The sequence below is a fragment of the Aspergillus aculeatus genome, assembly GCF_001890905.1.
Source record: "Aspergillus aculeatus ATCC 16872 unplaced genomic scaffold ASPACscaffold_11, whole genome shotgun sequence".
Taxonomy (NCBI): Eukaryota; Fungi; Ascomycota; class Eurotiomycetes; order Eurotiales; family Aspergillaceae; genus Aspergillus; species Aspergillus aculeatus.
In genome coordinates this window covers 170,694-185,066 of record NW_017962986.1, presented here as the reverse complement: position 1 = coordinate 185,066, position 14,373 = coordinate 170,694, and the positions used below count along the sequence as shown (strand labels likewise).

Sequence of the window (14,373 nt, the reverse complement as noted above, 5' to 3'; positions counted from 1 at the left end):
TTCGTAGATGACAGTCCCGAACGGTAATCAGGCGGACCAAAGGGAAGACAAAGGATTGGGTGTCTTGAACATGACCGGTCATTAGTTGACCAGTTGGGTTGGTTAGTGGCGGCACGAGAGTTTAGGCTTGACAGCCGATCGATCATATTATTCATTTAATGTGAGGATTCTTGATTGTTACCAGTCATTCATTATCTATCATCTTCTACTGTTACTTACTCCGTACTGTTTTTTGAATAAGACTACACTTTCTCTCACTCACTCTTTTCCCTTCTGTTCTTCTTCCTCCTCCTCCTCCTCCTCCTCCTCCCTCCCCCCTCCTCCTCTTCTTCTTTTCTTTCTGTCTTCCTTTCTTTTATTCTAAACTACTAGTTTGACCAACTTTGGGATCATTTTTTCTTCAGTGTCTATCTATTCTTACTGGATCTGCCAGGATCTTCAGATTAATCAGCCCAGTTTGTGCTGGCGCCACCCCACGTTGTGCTTGGACAGTGACGGTATGTTTTGGGAAGCAATTTACATCCGTACCTACAGACCAACTTCCTCATCGATCGATTTTTCTGCTGCATTTCTTCACCACTCTTCCAGCAGTCCCTCTTCCTCATCCACCACCCGCAACCCCCCCCCGGAGAATAATTGTGATGTCCGGCGATGAATAAGCATCAGACTGACCATCATTTAACTGTTCCTGCTGCAGATCTCCTGCAATCAAGCCTTGATCCACTTCGTGGTATGTGCTTTTCTGCTCTCCCCCTTCTTTCGTCCTGTGTCGTCGCCATTCAATCGTCGTCGTCCCGTCCCCTTTCCCTGCCACTCCCCTCCCCCCTTCCAACAATTTTTTTGTTGACTTCCCCCGGGTGGGTGTGCGCCGCCAGCTGCGTTTGGTTTGGCTTGGTTGTGTTTACAGGATCGGGGCCGGGCTGGTTGTCAAAATCCAAATTGCCTTCCTTCCCTTCTTCCCCTTACTGCGGCCCAACAAAACGCCTGCTCTCCGGCCTGGGTTCACTCCCCTCTTCCTTCTCTGGAGCAGGTTCCTGCTTCGGATTCCTGCTCCGCTCTTCTTTTCCTGCACCTTTGCCAATTGCGGCGCTATCACCTTCATCCCAAAACCCAAACATTCCACCCCATTTCCCGTTATGGTCGGAATGGCCCGATTCGGTCGGGGCAAGAAGTCACCCAAGCCAGGAACCACCCATGCTGACCCGGACATGCTTTCGCTGCCTACGTCAGATCCCCGTCGAGCGCCTCGTGTCAGCCTTCCCCATGTGGAAACGCAGTTGAATATGCATCAATACAATGGACTCTTCAATGAAATCTCTACCCCCAACCAGCCGAATGGTGCCCCGCCCGCCGATTCCTCCCCAGGTACGTTTACCTCCGTCTGGATTTGCGACCCAGCGTCGGCTGGATAGACCCTCCAGCGGCGCATCGTTCACCCATAATTTACCGAGGGGCTAACCCCAGTTATGCGTATTGCGAAAACAGAACCCGTGAGACCCACGTCCCCCAGCGGCACCAACGGCTTCGCGAACCACGAGACCAACCAAGATCCCTCGGCAACTGAATGGTCGTCGGCTGTCGGTCATGCGGCCACGGGCAAGTCCGGGCGCGTTATCCATAACCTTCAAGAAGAGGTCGCGCGCTTGACTCGGGAGTGTAGTCTCTATCGCTCCCGCGCCGAAGAGACGCAGCGCATGAACGACGCCCTCAAGGTTCAGGTACAGAACATGACCGAACGTCTCCGGAACCTCGAGCAAGCGAACGAGACGAACCTCCATTCGATCGTGCGGAAAGACAAGAAGATTGACGAGCTACGCGCGGAGGTGCAGACCGAGAAGGACCGGAGGGTTCAGGCGGAGGGCGAGGCCAAGAAAGTCAATCAACTTATGGGGGTCGCCCGGGACGATTTCCACCGCAAATGCGCCGAGTTGCAGGAGATCTCCAACCATTCGCGGACCCAGTACGATGTTCTGGCCAAATCGGCACACCGGGAACGAGCGGAACAGCAGAGACGGCTCAAGTCGATCAGGGATGATATCACGACCATGAAGAAGCAGTTCGACGACAAGAACACCAAGCTGGAGCGCCTGGATGCGATCATGGCCGAGAAGGACCGGGAGATTGAGCTCAACCGAGAGCGATTCGACCTGCTATACGCCAACTTCCAGGTTTACAAGCGGACGCAAGACGAAGATCTCAGAACGTTGATTGAGACGGGCCGGCAAGGCGATGCCAAGATCGACGCCGCCCTGACTTCGCTGAAAGAGACCGAAGGAAAGATGAAGTGGGTCATTCAACTCAAGCAGCAAGTCAAAGACGCGCAATGAATATTCCCAAGTTTATGACGGTCTAAGCAATTATTACTGCCAGGGGCCCCTTCGATTGACAGGCTCAAGTCAACGGCGGGCACGTTGACCACCTTGATCGTGGAGGATCTCGAGCCTGCAGTCAAGCAGCATCCCAATGGAAACCCTTCTAATCCGCTGCATCGACCTGGCAGTCGTGATGGGGGGCCATGAAACCTGCATCTTCTGCATTCCATTCTTGTACTCTTTTATCTTCCCATTTCATCTCCAACCTTCATTTCATCTGTTTCTTACCCGCCGTTATTTTATTCATATTTGCTCCCTGGCATGTCTCTGGGAGATATAAGGAGTTTGGGAGTGCTTGATACCCTGGGAAACATAGACCGTCATGTCCCTACTTGTCACTATCTTGTTCAAAGTACAGTGCTGTCCAGTTACAATATACTTCAGTATACTTTGATAGATACCCATCTAATCATATGAAACATTATGCTAATATGTTCTGTCTTGCACTTTTGGGAACGACAAACCATCTAGTTGCTTGACAGCAAGGATGGTAAAGGAGTAACCGTTGGCTGCATTTATCCGCTATCTGTTTTGATTGCAGTGTCTTTGCGCACTGCCATTACGCACTGTCATCGTACGGTGTCGTCGTACGTACTTGACCGGTTGTCGCCTGGTTGTCCGCCTGGAGTTCACTGTTCAGTGTCACCTGGTGTTGTCCCTCAGAGCAACGACATTTATTGCTCCTACCCTTCCCTTTCCCCCCCTCCTCCCTCCCTCTTCCCACTTGCCTCCTTCGTCTTCTCTTTTCCCATCTACCTCATCCTACGCTCTCCTTACTATCAAGTCGATTTCATACGCGATACACTTCCTCTGATTTTGGCTGCCACGATCTTCATACATTAATTCTGTAAAATTGGCATCCAGGACCAAGGCCTGCCTCGGATACGCGTCTGCTGTCGTCCGCGGGCCTCACTTCTGGCCTTCGTTGGAGTCAATTTGCCGAAATGGAACAGCGGCTGGCGCTCGCCTCTATATGGGGCTTTGAGCCTATCGGTGTAAGTATTTGCTGTATTCACAAGAAAGACTATGCTAATCTGACAATTTGATTCAGATTCGGGAAGTTAGTGAAGAAATTAAGTATGACGTGCTGTTAATCAGCTTCTGGCCCACCTTTATTGACCTAATTCTGTCAGGACTGCAACATCTCAACCAGATTGCCATCTTGAATATCTCAAACTTTACGATGCAAGCTTCACTTGTGACATCCTTCTGTCTGAGCTTCGCTGACCTATTCACCCTTCAAGATCATCTCCATTGAAGGTTCCGTGGATTATTACACAAAACAAATCGCTGGCATTGTTTCCGATACTATTTCCGGCAATGAATACAAAGACCTGCTTGATGTTAGACTGTGACCCCTTCTATCCCCTGTCATCTTGGCAATTTGACCGACTCATCTACTGACTTCATGCCTTCGATGCAGGAACCACGCATCTACCAGCTAGATATGACATCTAGTCTCCAGAGCCTCAGCAATGAGGACGAAATGAACCTATCCCTGGAGGATGGCTGCGAACTGATCCCAACCTCATCTATCCATATAACCAAACTCTGGCTATCACCGAATGGCGGCGTGGGGTGTTTCTCCTTCGAATCCAGGAAACTACTTGCTAGCATTGCCGACCTCACTTCAACCGAGATAACTATGCTCGACGATACAAATGGAATTCAAGTCACGGGTACCAGTGAAGTGGATGTAGATGACGCCCTGGCTAAGCTTACTCGGGTTGAGAAGCCATTGGTAAGTCCATTTCTTGACATTCCGAAGCAGCACTGGCTCACTGTTGTGCTAGGCTTGTGTCCATCGTCCTATCACGACCAACATTCTTGTGGCGCCGGAAGACGAGGCGTTGCGCTATCGTCTCGTGAAGTACAACACCTTGAACCCGATCGCCGAGCGTCGAGTTCTACCTGATCCGACTCTCGACCCACACCTCGATCCTAGTGAGATGTATGTTTCGGTACAATATTCGATCGACGGAGAAACTCACGCGTTGAAACTACCTCCCAATCTGGCGAACCCACCCCATCTTTTTTACGACCCTGGAAAATCTCGCATCTGGAATGATTTCACCTTCCAGCCGCTTGGAAGTGATGAGGGATACGATACAGTGTATGAATTGGCTGAAAGCGCTAACCCGAGAACCAATGCGATGACCGTAGCTGTCCCACCCTCGCTGCACCCTTACTTGACTGTTGAGAAGGCGAAGCAGGTGAACCAGTGGGTTGTTGAAGGGGCGCGAGTGGAGAAGGATATCCCTGAGCAGGAATCCGTGGCTCCTGGTATCAACCAGACTCCCAGTACTCAAGGTCCAGCTCCAACTCTCCAGGCTCCTGTTCCCAGAACTCCTGCCCGTGTACAACGCAACAGGTCCGAAGCAACCGAGCCTCAGAGACTTGCCGGTGTGAAAGTGCGCAGGGTTGCTCCAGCCAGTATCAAGCAGAAGGCACAGGCCGCTCCCTCGCTCCCGGAAACAAGACCAGCTTCTACCAAAACTCTTCCAATGGCTGAACCCAGATCGCCAAAACCTGCATCTTCGGGTCTGGAGGGAAACGATCTTTCACCCCGTAGACGCTGGGTTATGCAGTATGATGTTAAAAATGGGGGCCAGGGCTTGCAGAGCCTCAAGATGGAGGCTAAGGCGCCTAACTCCCAATCTCAAGCTCGGGCCCAAGCGCGTTCCTCGGAGGACAATCGGAGCATTATATCGTCAAAGTTTGATTCGACCAAGTACGGTCTTGCCAAATCATCTCCACAACGGGCCTTCGGTAGACGAGGTAATCTCAGCACCGGTCCAGCCGCACTACGGAAGGCCGCCCGTCAGAATCAATTGATCGATATCGACATACCAGTAAGCAACACTACCAGCACCCAAGTTGTTTCTTTTGACCAGCCCGCACTGCTTCCCGTAGCATCTTCATCATGCGGTAGTGGCTCCGATACTACAATCTTGCTGGACAAGAACACGTCCGACCTTGCCGGGTTGACTATTGGAGCTAGTAATCTTTTAGATTCTAGTGACTCCTGGTCTGGTCTGGAAACCGCCTCCTGGCGCAGCAGCAACCTGATAAGTCAAGATAAAAGACTCAATGCTTTGCGTCAGAGCTACAATGCAGCGGCAGTTCAAGTGCTTCCCACTGCAGACGAAAAGCCGAATATCGCAGCCTCGCGCAGTCAAGCGAACGAGGCATGGGTAAAGGCTATGGTTACAGATCTGGAGAGAGCTCAGCGCTCGGAAAAAGAGTCTTCCAGCGAGGTCACTTCCAGAGAGTTCCATAACACCCGGCACAGGACTCCGAAGAGTGCAATCACTGCTGAAAGCAAAGCCGAGGCCAAGGCAAGAAGACAAGCGACACTAGAGGATTCCTGGGGCATCAGCAAGCCGAAGAACAAGCCCATCCGATCTCCTGGAGGTCCGGAGCCAGCTGCAAGCGTCACTGTGCAAGCCTTGGTCGTGCCGAAGCCAGATCCAGTGAAAGATGAGGGTATACAACGGCAGGTGAAGAATATCTATGATGCTATCATCCCCATCCTCGACTTGGCAGTGTGCTTTCCCGGGGCGAAGAACGTCGAGATGCAATTCGGTCTGATTCTGGTACCCCTTCTTCCGAAGTCCTACAGACAAGAAAACTTGACTGCAGATGCTTGGACAAAATTGTTTCGTCCACAGTCCGGCCTCTCGGCTCCAACCACCAAGTTCATAAAGCGACTCACGACCTCTGGTGCCGATATTGACCATATTGTGGATATCCGTACTTCCAAAGCCGATGGCAAACTTCGTCTATTTGAGCAGGATTACGCGGATTACAGCGTGTCCTATGAATTCCATTTCCGCACCCGATCTAATCAACTTTACATGGTAGTCATCGACGAAAATGGGAGATACAGCGTTCGGGAGCCGGGAAAGAAACTGGGAGGGGTCACCTTTCACTTTCCAGCTAACACGTGGGATGCCAATATGTCGGTCAACCAAGTGACGGGATTTGTTGGCGATAGCAATCCAGACATTGAACAGATCGCCCAGCACCTCGCTAAGAGCATATGGGTCGAACCGGATCGCAACCTCATTTGCATCTACACGCGTCTGCCCACTGAGATGGAGAATAAAGTGACACTGGAGAAGGTGTACATGAGGCGCTGGACTCGCCACCGTCATCTGCAACGCGACGAGGCTGCTGCCCGTATTGCTCGGGAGCAGGCTTCAGCTACTGTGACTACCAGTCCTGACAAGGCCCTCAATGAGGATGACATCAATACAACTTCCCATATCTTCCTGCAGATCACTGAAGTGCAAGACCTGCTCTTGGGGAAACACTATACTGAGCCAGAAGTCAAGCGAGCTCGTGCCACAGCACCGGCGGAGATGGTGAACAACGGCCGACTGTGGTATGAGGTCTCCTTGGTCAGTCCTGCGATCGACTCTCTTCTTAACTCTAACGCCGACCTCGAAATTGGCGAGCCCACAACTGACTGGCGCGGAATTGACCTGTTCGGCCGCGACGCTGCTGCTTTGATCGGTGACACAACTACGAACGAGGGTAAGACTGAAGACGAGACTCCCAGTGCCGTCGCCAAAGACATCGGTCACGCCGGTCTCGGAGATATGCTCCGTCTAGCCAGGACAGTGATCCAGCGCATCGACGCGGTAGGGTATTGGAATACTCGACCCGGGATGGACGTCCCGCTTGAGCCTCTCACCACCACCACCGCCTCGTTCCGAAGCAGTGCTCGGGCACGTGGCGTGGTCGGCATGTCATATGGAGGTGATGATGATGACTCGCAGAGCAGTGAGGAAACTCTAGGTGCCCGGGTGGATTCCAAGGGGATCGTTCGGTACCCGGCGCAGGTGGATATCTTTTCGCCGCAGGAGTATTGGTAGTCTACCTTTTGAGCCTTTCTTATGAGTCACGTGGTAGGGGTTGCTTCTTCGAAAGGGTCCCTGTACATGGCAAGGACAGTGGACTGATTTGACGATGAGGGCACCTCGAGTACACGGGCTGCCTGTTCTTTTGTTCTCCCCGTTTTGCTATCCGATGCTGCGCATGCTGGCTTTTCTGCGTTGCTTTAGAAGAAGTGACGGGGCTGGGTCTTTTACGGTGTCAGCGGCCAAGAAGAGGAATTTTTCTCCCATCGGTAAGGAGGCTGATCAGTAAGGAGGCTGAGACTTCTAGTGGTTTAACACGGGGCGTTGAGAGCAGGATCTTGGGCCCTGTTTCTGGGGGGTCCGCAACGCCAGGGGAGATGGGGAGTTGAAGAAGCCAGGCTGTATTTAAAGATTCATGGGTGCCGGGGTTGAAGTTCAATGCTGTCCCTGCAGTAGGTGTTGGGTGGCTTGGGTAGATGGGTATAAGGGTATAAGGGAGAGGGGCGGGTTGATGATAGTTCCAAGTTCATAATTTGCAATTCCACTTGGCTTTCCTCGTACTTCTATTAAACAAAACGGCACATTAAGTTTTAGCATCTGAATAACGGATCCAGAGGACGTCAGGTTAGGTGATCAAATTGAGGACATGCCATAATCCTGACTATTGCACAGTCCAAGGGAGCCTGCTATCATCTAGTTGATAGTACCATATACCCCGATTCCACTTGAAGTACTCGAAAAACAACCATGCTCATCTAAATTCCTGACTGTAAGTGTATCTATCCTTCAATTTGTATTTTGTATCGGTATCTTATCCATGTACAGTTATTATACTGTACAACTTCCCCATCCCACCTGACATCAAACCACACCACAGGTAGACGATACCCTCGAATCTTGAATCTATAATCCAGCCGGGCCCACATATACAAACAACAAACCTGCACTCTAGCACAACAACCTCCCCTTGAACAGACCTTTTAAGGAATAAAGAAGAGAGGGAAATCAATCCTCCTCCTCCGGCGCATCATCCACGCCCCTCAACCAGGCCGCGCGCGCATCGACCGCCGCCTTCCGCACGTCCCGTCGGGGATCATCCAGCACCGCCCGCAACACCCGGACCACCTGGCTCTTGACGGCCAGGAGCGGCGAAAGGCGGCCCGCGCGCGCCAGCGCGGGCGCGTCCGTGGGCGCCTGCGCCAGCAGGTACAGGCAGGTCAGGGCGTCGACCCGCAGCTTCGGGTGGTGGTTGGCCGGGGTGAAGGCGGTTGTTGCGAGGAGGCGGGTGACGAGGCTCTGGACGTGGCCGCATTTGTCGATGACGGGGACGCCGTTGTCGCGGATGATGACGGCGAGGGTGGAGAGGGTGGCGAGTCGGACTGGGGTGGAGTGCGGGGTGGATAGGTCGAGGGATTGGAGGAGCAAGGGCAGTAAGGTGGGGAGTTCGGGGAGGACGAGGTCCGGGGTGATGGTCGAGAGGATGCCGCTTAGGGCTGTTAGGTGGGCGGGTTTGATATGGTGGGTTTCTTGGGTTTCTTGGGGGGTGGTGGAGGAGGAAGTGGAGATGTTGACTTCGCGGATGCGAGAGGAGATGAGCGGGGTCAGGGTGGTGAAGACGCGTTGTTTGCTTAGGAGACGGATGTTGGCGCCGTTGGTGGCCGAGAGGATCTCATCGTCCCGCAGGAGGATCGAGAAGCTGCGCGCGGCGGTGAGGCTGGTTTCTTCGTCCGGGGACGAGACGAGGGTTAGGAGGGAGGTGAGGAGTGGGGTGGTCGTCGGGGCCAGCCGGAGGATGAGGCCCTTGGAGAGCCAGAAGAGGGTGTGGATCGTGCCGGGAGCTACTTTGTTGGTTTCGCTGCCGGGAGGCAGGAGGGTATAGAACAGGTCCGACGCGAGCGGCAGATCGGATTTGGGGAGGAACTTGTTGGCCAGGAGAGCCAGGTGTCGCAGGAAGGCGTACTGGGTCGCCAGCTCCGTCTCGCCAGTGGCCCGGGTGGCGATATCGGTGAGGAGGGCGGACATTTTGGGGTCGGTGGTGTAGGGCAGGTTCTGCACGTCGGCTGGGAGCCCCGCGAGAATGAATGTCGACAGGATAATCGTACGCTTCTGGTCGGCGCTGGGCGACGGCGCGAAGGGCACCGGTTGGAACTCCGCGGCCGATGTGAAGAGTGTATAGACATTCTGCGCGATCTCGTCCTGCTTATTTCTAGGCAGAGCTCGGACAAGGAGGTTGCATACGCGTCCGAGGATGTCAAGGACGGTGGCGTCGCTGAGGATGTTGTTTGACGTCGTGGTTGAGGTAGCAGTCACCGCGGCGCTGCGGCACAGGCTGACCACGACCTTGTCATAATAGAATTCCAGGTTCGGGTCTTCCTCCATCTTTCTCTGGTTCATAACGTAAAGTATAGTGAGGAGGATCGCACGGGGGTATTCCACGGAGCCTGATTGCTCCTGCTGCAGCAGAATGTTCAGCTTGCTAAGCAATCTTCGAACCAAGGTCTCAAAAATGTCCTTCTCAACACTGATCTTGGCAAGCACATCGAGGGTGTTCAGGTAGCCGCTGTCCGCTTCCTCGACCGAGTCAGGTAGCGTGGCCACGAACGCCGGGAACGTGATGTCCAGGATCAAGCGAGGCTTGTGCTTGGAGATCTCCGTCAGAGCATCGATCGCCTCCTTCTTAAGGTCGTCACGGCCAACAGACTCCTCCTTCAAAAGGATCTCGTCGAGATATTGCACAAACAGGCCAATTTCGTTGTCTTGGAAGAAGTCGCGCAGAATTGACAAACGCAGGAAGCCCTTCAACGCAGAGATGCGGAACGAGACCTCTTCCTTGATAGCACCCATCAACGCCTGGCCGAAGATCTCAGAGAACTGATCCTTGAACTCCAACAGAGGGTTCTCGAAAGCAACCTCTGCGTCGCGCGAGGTCCATTTACCGAACACCTTGATAGAGGAGTCAAAGAGAACGCTTAGTGTATCCAGGAGAGCTCGTTGCTTGGCGATGCCGTCAGCCTCTTGGTAAATAGTCAAGAGAGGCGCCACAACTGCCTGGATGATTAGCGTGAATGCAGGAGCGGAAGCAGAGGAGATAGCGCCGAGGATCTGTTGAGCAGGCTTTGCCTGCTTCTGTTGAGGCTCCCGCAGTTGCTCGTTACATTCTTTGGTGATTGGGCGCAAATATTGTGCAAGAGGCAACTGATCAGAGATCTGCGAGACACCCTCCGACAAACGCTTAGCAATACCCGTCAGCACCTGGAGGGATAGCTCGGAGAGGAATTCTTCCTGGGCGTTGAGGATCTCGAACTTCAGGGTCTCCCATATCGTGATGGAATAGCGGGACACCGTGTTAGGGTCGTACGACTCGATACAGGCGATCAAAGCATTGAGGGCGTCCCTCTTTGAGCAAGTCAGCCTGAAGCCAATGCTCACCCAAAACGTAGACAGCATACCTTGACATTTGGTGAAGTCGAATCCAGCTTATCCAGCAAAGAAGGGATAGAGTGCGGCGCAAAGAGGCCGTTTGAGGAAATGCAGTCCTGCAGGCGGTCCTTCAAGTCATGAGCCGTGATGCCGTACGGGTCATTCGGCGGGGGTCTGAAGGTGATAGGGAAGTAATTGTAGGCCGAGTCAAACAGCAACTTCAGAGGTCAGCTTTGGCAGACGCCCCAGCAGATTCCATGCAGCACGTACCTCCGCATGGTTGGAGATGTCCCATTCCACCATGACCACTTTGAGTATGGAAAACACCATCATCAAGTTCCGGGGATCCTTCTCGCCAGTAACAAGATCCACAATTCCAACCAGAGATTCGTCCCCCATATCATGAAGTGCTGTACCAGTCAGTATGCTCTTGCCCGTAGCCCCGAGAGATAGGATGGTCTCCAAAACGCACCGCCACGATAATTCAGCATCAATTCGTTCAGCAACTGATACACTTGGAATCGTTGAGACTGGGAACGAGACTGCAAATCCTCGAATTGTTCAAAGATCCTGTGCGCAAGTCAGCCCCCCTCTGCCCCATGCAATGCACATTGCTCGAACTCGGGAAGAGCAAGCACTCACGCCCGAGCAACCTCTTCAGCCAGAGGCTTATTGAACCGATCCAGCTTCTGCAACGTCTCCAATCCGGCAACTGCTCCTCCATCCTGAATCCGATCACAGAAGAAAGTCGTCAGAACCTGAATCTGCTGCCTCGAGAGGAACTTGGCGGGCAGCTCCTTGATGATCGCAGTGAGGTAGGAAACCGCTTTGCCGCGAAGAATCGGGTCGTCATCGTTGATATATTCCCCTAGCGACTGCACGACTTCAATGAGTGTCGTCTTCTTATTCTCCACATCTATTGTTGCGTGAGTGCAAGTTAGCAGAGTCTCATTACCCGGCCTGTCTCTTGAGAAGAGAGAGAAGTTTCTCAGAAAAACTTACCTTGAGCAACTCGTTCAGCAATCTGCTTGGCCTCCTGCTTATCGTGGTCCACGACCAGCAGGAAAGTCTGCAATGCCGACATGCTGGATGCGTGGGGTTTTCTTTTCGTGTTTTGTGTATTTGCGCAAGATTGATCAGGAGTTATACTGTCACTTGCATGGGGAAATTCAGATTCCCACTCCCCGCTCTTGCTAAACTCCGCGACCGGAAACATGACGCTGTCAGGCTAAGACCCTTATCGATAGATATCACGTGTGGGTTTTCCGCCAGCCGGCCCCGTTGCGTCATGGGCCCGCGCGCGCCGCTGACCACCCGTTGGCAACTGTAGACAGTAAACTATATATCTACAACCACCAACCCCACCATCATCAATTCTTTGTCCATGTCACGATGCAAAGTCTCTACTTGAGAATAACCTTAATATTACTAGTCCTTCTACTCATAGTAACACTCATCCCCACAGCCTCCGCAGCGTCCTGGGACCTACAGTTCCGCAATCGCCTTCCCCGCCTACTCGGCGAGAGACCTCATCGTCGCCTAGGCAATACCCTCGACCTGAAGCAGTGGCTCGCCAGCCAACTACAACTACCCCTACAAGCAGGCGCACCAGCAGTCATGGGCAGCAACCCCTCCACCAACGCCGTGCTCCCGCCCGAGGACCGCCCCCAAGACACAGGAAACACCGATGGGAAAGAAATCATCCTCTCGGACGTGCTCCCCAAGACCCGGGGCGTGAACGTCTTCGCCTCGCTGACGCGCCAGTTCGAGGCCGTCGAGGCGCGGCTCGACGACGCCGCCCACAATGTCACCGTGCTAGCGCCGCGCAACAGCGCCATCCAGGAGCTGCCGCGCAAGCCGTGGGAGAATCCGGATGATATCGCGCGGTTTGGGGAGGCGCGGGCGTACGAGGGGAAGGAGGGCCAGGATCGGGCCACCCGGAATCTGGAGCGGTTCGTCAAGGCCCACGTGGTGGTGACGAGTCCCTGGAAGGAAGGGGAGGAGGCGGAGACGTTGGCCGGGGATAAATTGACGTGGTCCAGGGTTGGGGATAAGATTCGGGTAGGTTTTTCCCAACCTGGTATCGGGGGTGGATGATTAGGCTAATTTCGGTGTGGTACAGATTCAGCCGGGTGATGTCGAGGTTGATAGTATTGCCGAGAAGGTTTCAAATGGTGAGGTATGGGTTCTTGATGGAGTGATTAATTATCGTTAGATATAGTGTATAGCGGAAGACTGTAGTGTAGATATATATTGCGGGATGAGCGACTTCCGCAGTGACGACCCTTCAAAGTAGTTATGCGAACAGCCACTATTTTCATGTATTGACATCTAGATTTTGATAGTAGTATAACATCTCTGAAAGAACAAAGTAATTGCCTTGATCTGCGTCATCACACTAAATACGAGCTTGACATTGTGAGCTTTACCACAGCAAAAGCAAGTCTACACCCCCCGAAGAACGACCACGTTAATAGGCTTCGCTGGAGCCATAGTTCTGCAAGATGCGCTCCTCAATTCCATCCAAGATGCAGAAGTGCTCCATGACCGCAAGGTTCTCCGCCTCATTCTGATACATCTTATCGGGGTCCTGACCCGGCTGGAAAGGGTTCATGCCGGCCGCAGGGTTCATACCAGCCATCTGTTGAGCCATTTGACTGGCAGCTGTTTTCCATACCTTCGATTAGCACAAATCATTCCCCTTACCCCCTACACAAACACAGAATCGTGTCGCATGCCGGGAACTTGACTCACCATTATCGCTCCCCAAGATAAACCCAAATACAGACTGCAGCCCAAACAGATTCAAAAAGTACCAGGAAAGACTGGACACCCATCTCACATCCAGATCCCGAGTCATAACACCGGACTGCAGCATCGACTTAAACCGAATGGTAAGAGGGAAGGGCAATTTCACTTTGCATCGGTCCCCCAAGTCAGCTCTCGAGCCCGACAACCACACACAAAGGAGTAAACTAGAAAAGAAAAAAAAGCTTACAAATCACAAACCCCGAAAAGAAAGCATTGATCCAGCTCATGATCAACGTCTGCGGGATCATCATCATCATGTTTCCCTTCATCATGCCCATCATCGCCTCCATACCCGCGGGATCCGTCATCGGGTTCGCCGGCGGCTGGCCGCGGTTCTCTGGGTCCTTGAGGAAGGCCCCCTCCTGGTAGGCGGAGATGAGGAACTTGCGGCGCATCTCGCACGACTCCGGGCTGAGCACGTACGCGTTGTTGCGGAAGTTGACGCCGCGGATGAGGCCCAGGCGTTCGCGGGATTCGGCCAGCGTTGCGGCGGGTTTCGGCGGGTTGTTCATCAGGACGGTGGCGTAGTGGCGGAGGATGCCGGTGAGAATCTTTTCCGAAGTCTTAGCGGTTTGAAAGAAAGAAAGAAGGTAGGGTAGTTAATAGGGTTAATGAAGCGTACCATGACAATCGTAATGGGGAATACGATCCAATAGCTAGGCCGAGTCAGCTTTCGACTTGCCCACGCCAGGTTCATTAATTCGTCTGGAGTTGGGGATCAAGAACGTACAAGAGAGCGGGATCCCGAAGGATCGTCTGCTCTACCCCCTGCAATGCCATTTGAACTGATAGGTGGTTACTAGAGAAGGGGCAAATCTCGTCGCTCACTTCGAACCAAGAAGCTGAGAGAACTAAGCTGAGGGAAACGGGGAAGCTCCCCCACGAAGTTGGATGGGGTGGACGGG

The 14,373-nt window shown here is 53.1% G+C and overlaps 5 protein-coding genes across 5 annotated transcripts; 3 read left to right on the top strand and 2 right to left on the bottom strand.

The window, feature by feature from the left end:
- Positions 1–312: 312 nt before the first annotated feature.
- On the top strand, positions 313–2,800 carry ASPACDRAFT_122003 (uncharacterized protein). Its single transcript, XM_020196485.1, has 3 exons — positions 313–730; positions 1,231–1,365; positions 1,486–2,800. Exons 1-3 carry the CDS (start codon positions 652–654, stop codon positions 2,325–2,327), a joined length of 1,056 nt encoding a protein of 351 aa, XP_020054571.1. The 5' UTR covers positions 313–651; the 3' UTR covers positions 2,328–2,800.
- A 498-nt stretch (positions 2,801–3,298) lies between these two features.
- Positions 3,299–7,746, top strand: ASPACDRAFT_122002 (uncharacterized protein). The gene is made up of 6 exons (XM_020196484.1): positions 3,299–3,367; positions 3,424–3,449; positions 3,506–3,557; positions 3,617–3,715; positions 3,796–4,113; positions 4,166–7,746. The coding sequence occupies exons 1-6, from the start codon at positions 3,317–3,319 to the stop codon at positions 7,250–7,252; spliced, it is 3,633 nt and encodes a 1,210-aa protein (XP_020054570.1). The 5' UTR covers positions 3,299–3,316; the 3' UTR covers positions 7,253–7,746.
- Positions 7,747–7,847: 101 nt separating this feature from the next.
- ASPACDRAFT_1871701 (MET18/MMS19 family protein) lies at positions 7,848–11,848 on the bottom strand. The gene is made up of 6 exons (XM_020197975.1): positions 11,660–11,848; positions 11,300–11,573; positions 11,130–11,227; positions 10,928–11,067; positions 10,687–10,875; positions 7,848–10,633 (listed from the first exon to the last, which is right to left on the bottom strand). Exons 1-6 carry the CDS (start codon positions 11,739–11,741, stop codon positions 8,243–8,245), a joined length of 3,174 nt encoding a protein of 1,057 aa, XP_020054569.1. The 5' UTR covers positions 11,742–11,848; the 3' UTR covers positions 7,848–8,242.
- A 185-nt stretch (positions 11,849–12,033) lies between these two features.
- ASPACDRAFT_79786 (uncharacterized protein) lies at positions 12,034–12,967 on the top strand. The gene is made up of 2 exons (XM_020205494.1): positions 12,034–12,718; positions 12,780–12,967. Exons 1-2 carry the CDS (start codon positions 12,275–12,277, stop codon positions 12,870–12,872), a joined length of 537 nt encoding a protein of 178 aa, XP_020054568.1. The 5' UTR covers positions 12,034–12,274; the 3' UTR covers positions 12,873–12,967.
- A 95-nt stretch (positions 12,968–13,062) lies between these two features.
- On the bottom strand, positions 13,063–14,288 carry ASPACDRAFT_79785 (ER membrane complex subunit EMC3). Its single transcript, XM_020205493.1, has 5 exons — positions 14,199–14,288; positions 14,091–14,124; positions 13,656–14,019; positions 13,412–13,573; positions 13,063–13,321 (listed from the first exon to the last, which is right to left on the bottom strand). The coding sequence occupies exons 1-5, from the start codon at positions 14,246–14,248 to the stop codon at positions 13,128–13,130; spliced, it is 804 nt and encodes a 267-aa protein (XP_020054567.1). The 5' UTR covers positions 14,249–14,288; the 3' UTR covers positions 13,063–13,127.
- Between the last annotated feature and the right edge of the window lie 85 nt (positions 14,289–14,373).

What these genes read in the sequence shown, in the direction of transcription:
- ASPACDRAFT_1871701 (XM_020197975.1), bottom strand. Translation starts at nt 11,741, where the DNA reads ATGTCGGCATTGCAGACTTTCCTGCTGGTCGTGGACCACGATAAGCAG. An exon ending in GATGCTGAATTATCGTGGCG is followed by an intron (nt 11,068 to 11,129) that starts GTGCGTTTTGGA and finishes TGACTGGTACAG; the next exon opens with CACTTCATGATATGGGGGAC. An exon ending in ACATCTCCAACCATGCGGAG is followed by an intron (nt 10,876 to 10,927) that starts GTACGTGCTGCA and finishes TGACCTCTGAAG; the next exon opens with TTGCTGTTTGACTCGGCCTA.
- ASPACDRAFT_122002 (XM_020196484.1), top strand. Translation starts at nt 3,317, where the DNA reads ATGGAACAGCGGCTGGCGCTCGCCTCTATATGGGGCTTTGAGCCTATC. An exon ending in GGGGCTTTGAGCCTATCGGT is followed by an intron (nt 3,368 to 3,423) that starts GTAAGTATTTGC and finishes AATTTGATTCAG; the next exon opens with ATTCGGGAAGTTAGTGAAGA. An exon ending in CTCGGGTTGAGAAGCCATTG is followed by an intron (nt 4,114 to 4,165) that starts GTAAGTCCATTT and finishes CTGTTGTGCTAG; the next exon opens with GCTTGTGTCCATCGTCCTAT.
- ASPACDRAFT_79785 (XM_020205493.1), bottom strand. Translation starts at nt 14,248, where the DNA reads ATGGCATTGCAGGGGGTAGAGCAGACGATCCTTCGGGATCCCGCTCTC. An exon ending in CTTCGGGATCCCGCTCTCTT is followed by an intron (nt 14,125 to 14,198) that starts GTACGTTCTTGA and finishes GACTCGGCCTAG; the next exon opens with CTATTGGATCGTATTCCCCA. An exon ending in TATCTTGGGGAGCGATAATG is followed by an intron (nt 13,322 to 13,411) that starts GTGAGTCAAGTT and finishes TATGGAAAACAG; the next exon opens with CTGCCAGTCAAATGGCTCAA.
- ASPACDRAFT_79786 (XM_020205494.1), top strand. Translation starts at nt 12,275, where the DNA reads ATGGGCAGCAACCCCTCCACCAACGCCGTGCTCCCGCCCGAGGACCGC. An exon ending in GGGTTGGGGATAAGATTCGG is followed by an intron (nt 12,719 to 12,779) that starts GTAGGTTTTTCC and finishes GGTGTGGTACAG; the next exon opens with ATTCAGCCGGGTGATGTCGA.
- ASPACDRAFT_122003 (XM_020196485.1), top strand. Translation starts at nt 652, where the DNA reads ATGAATAAGCATCAGACTGACCATCATTTAACTGTTCCTGCTGCAGAT. An exon ending in AAGCCTTGATCCACTTCGTG is followed by an intron (nt 731 to 1,230) that starts GTATGTGCTTTT and finishes TGCCTACGTCAG; the next exon opens with ATCCCCGTCGAGCGCCTCGT. An exon ending in GCCCGCCGATTCCTCCCCAG is followed by an intron (nt 1,366 to 1,485) that starts GTACGTTTACCT and finishes TTGCGAAAACAG; the next exon opens with AACCCGTGAGACCCACGTCC.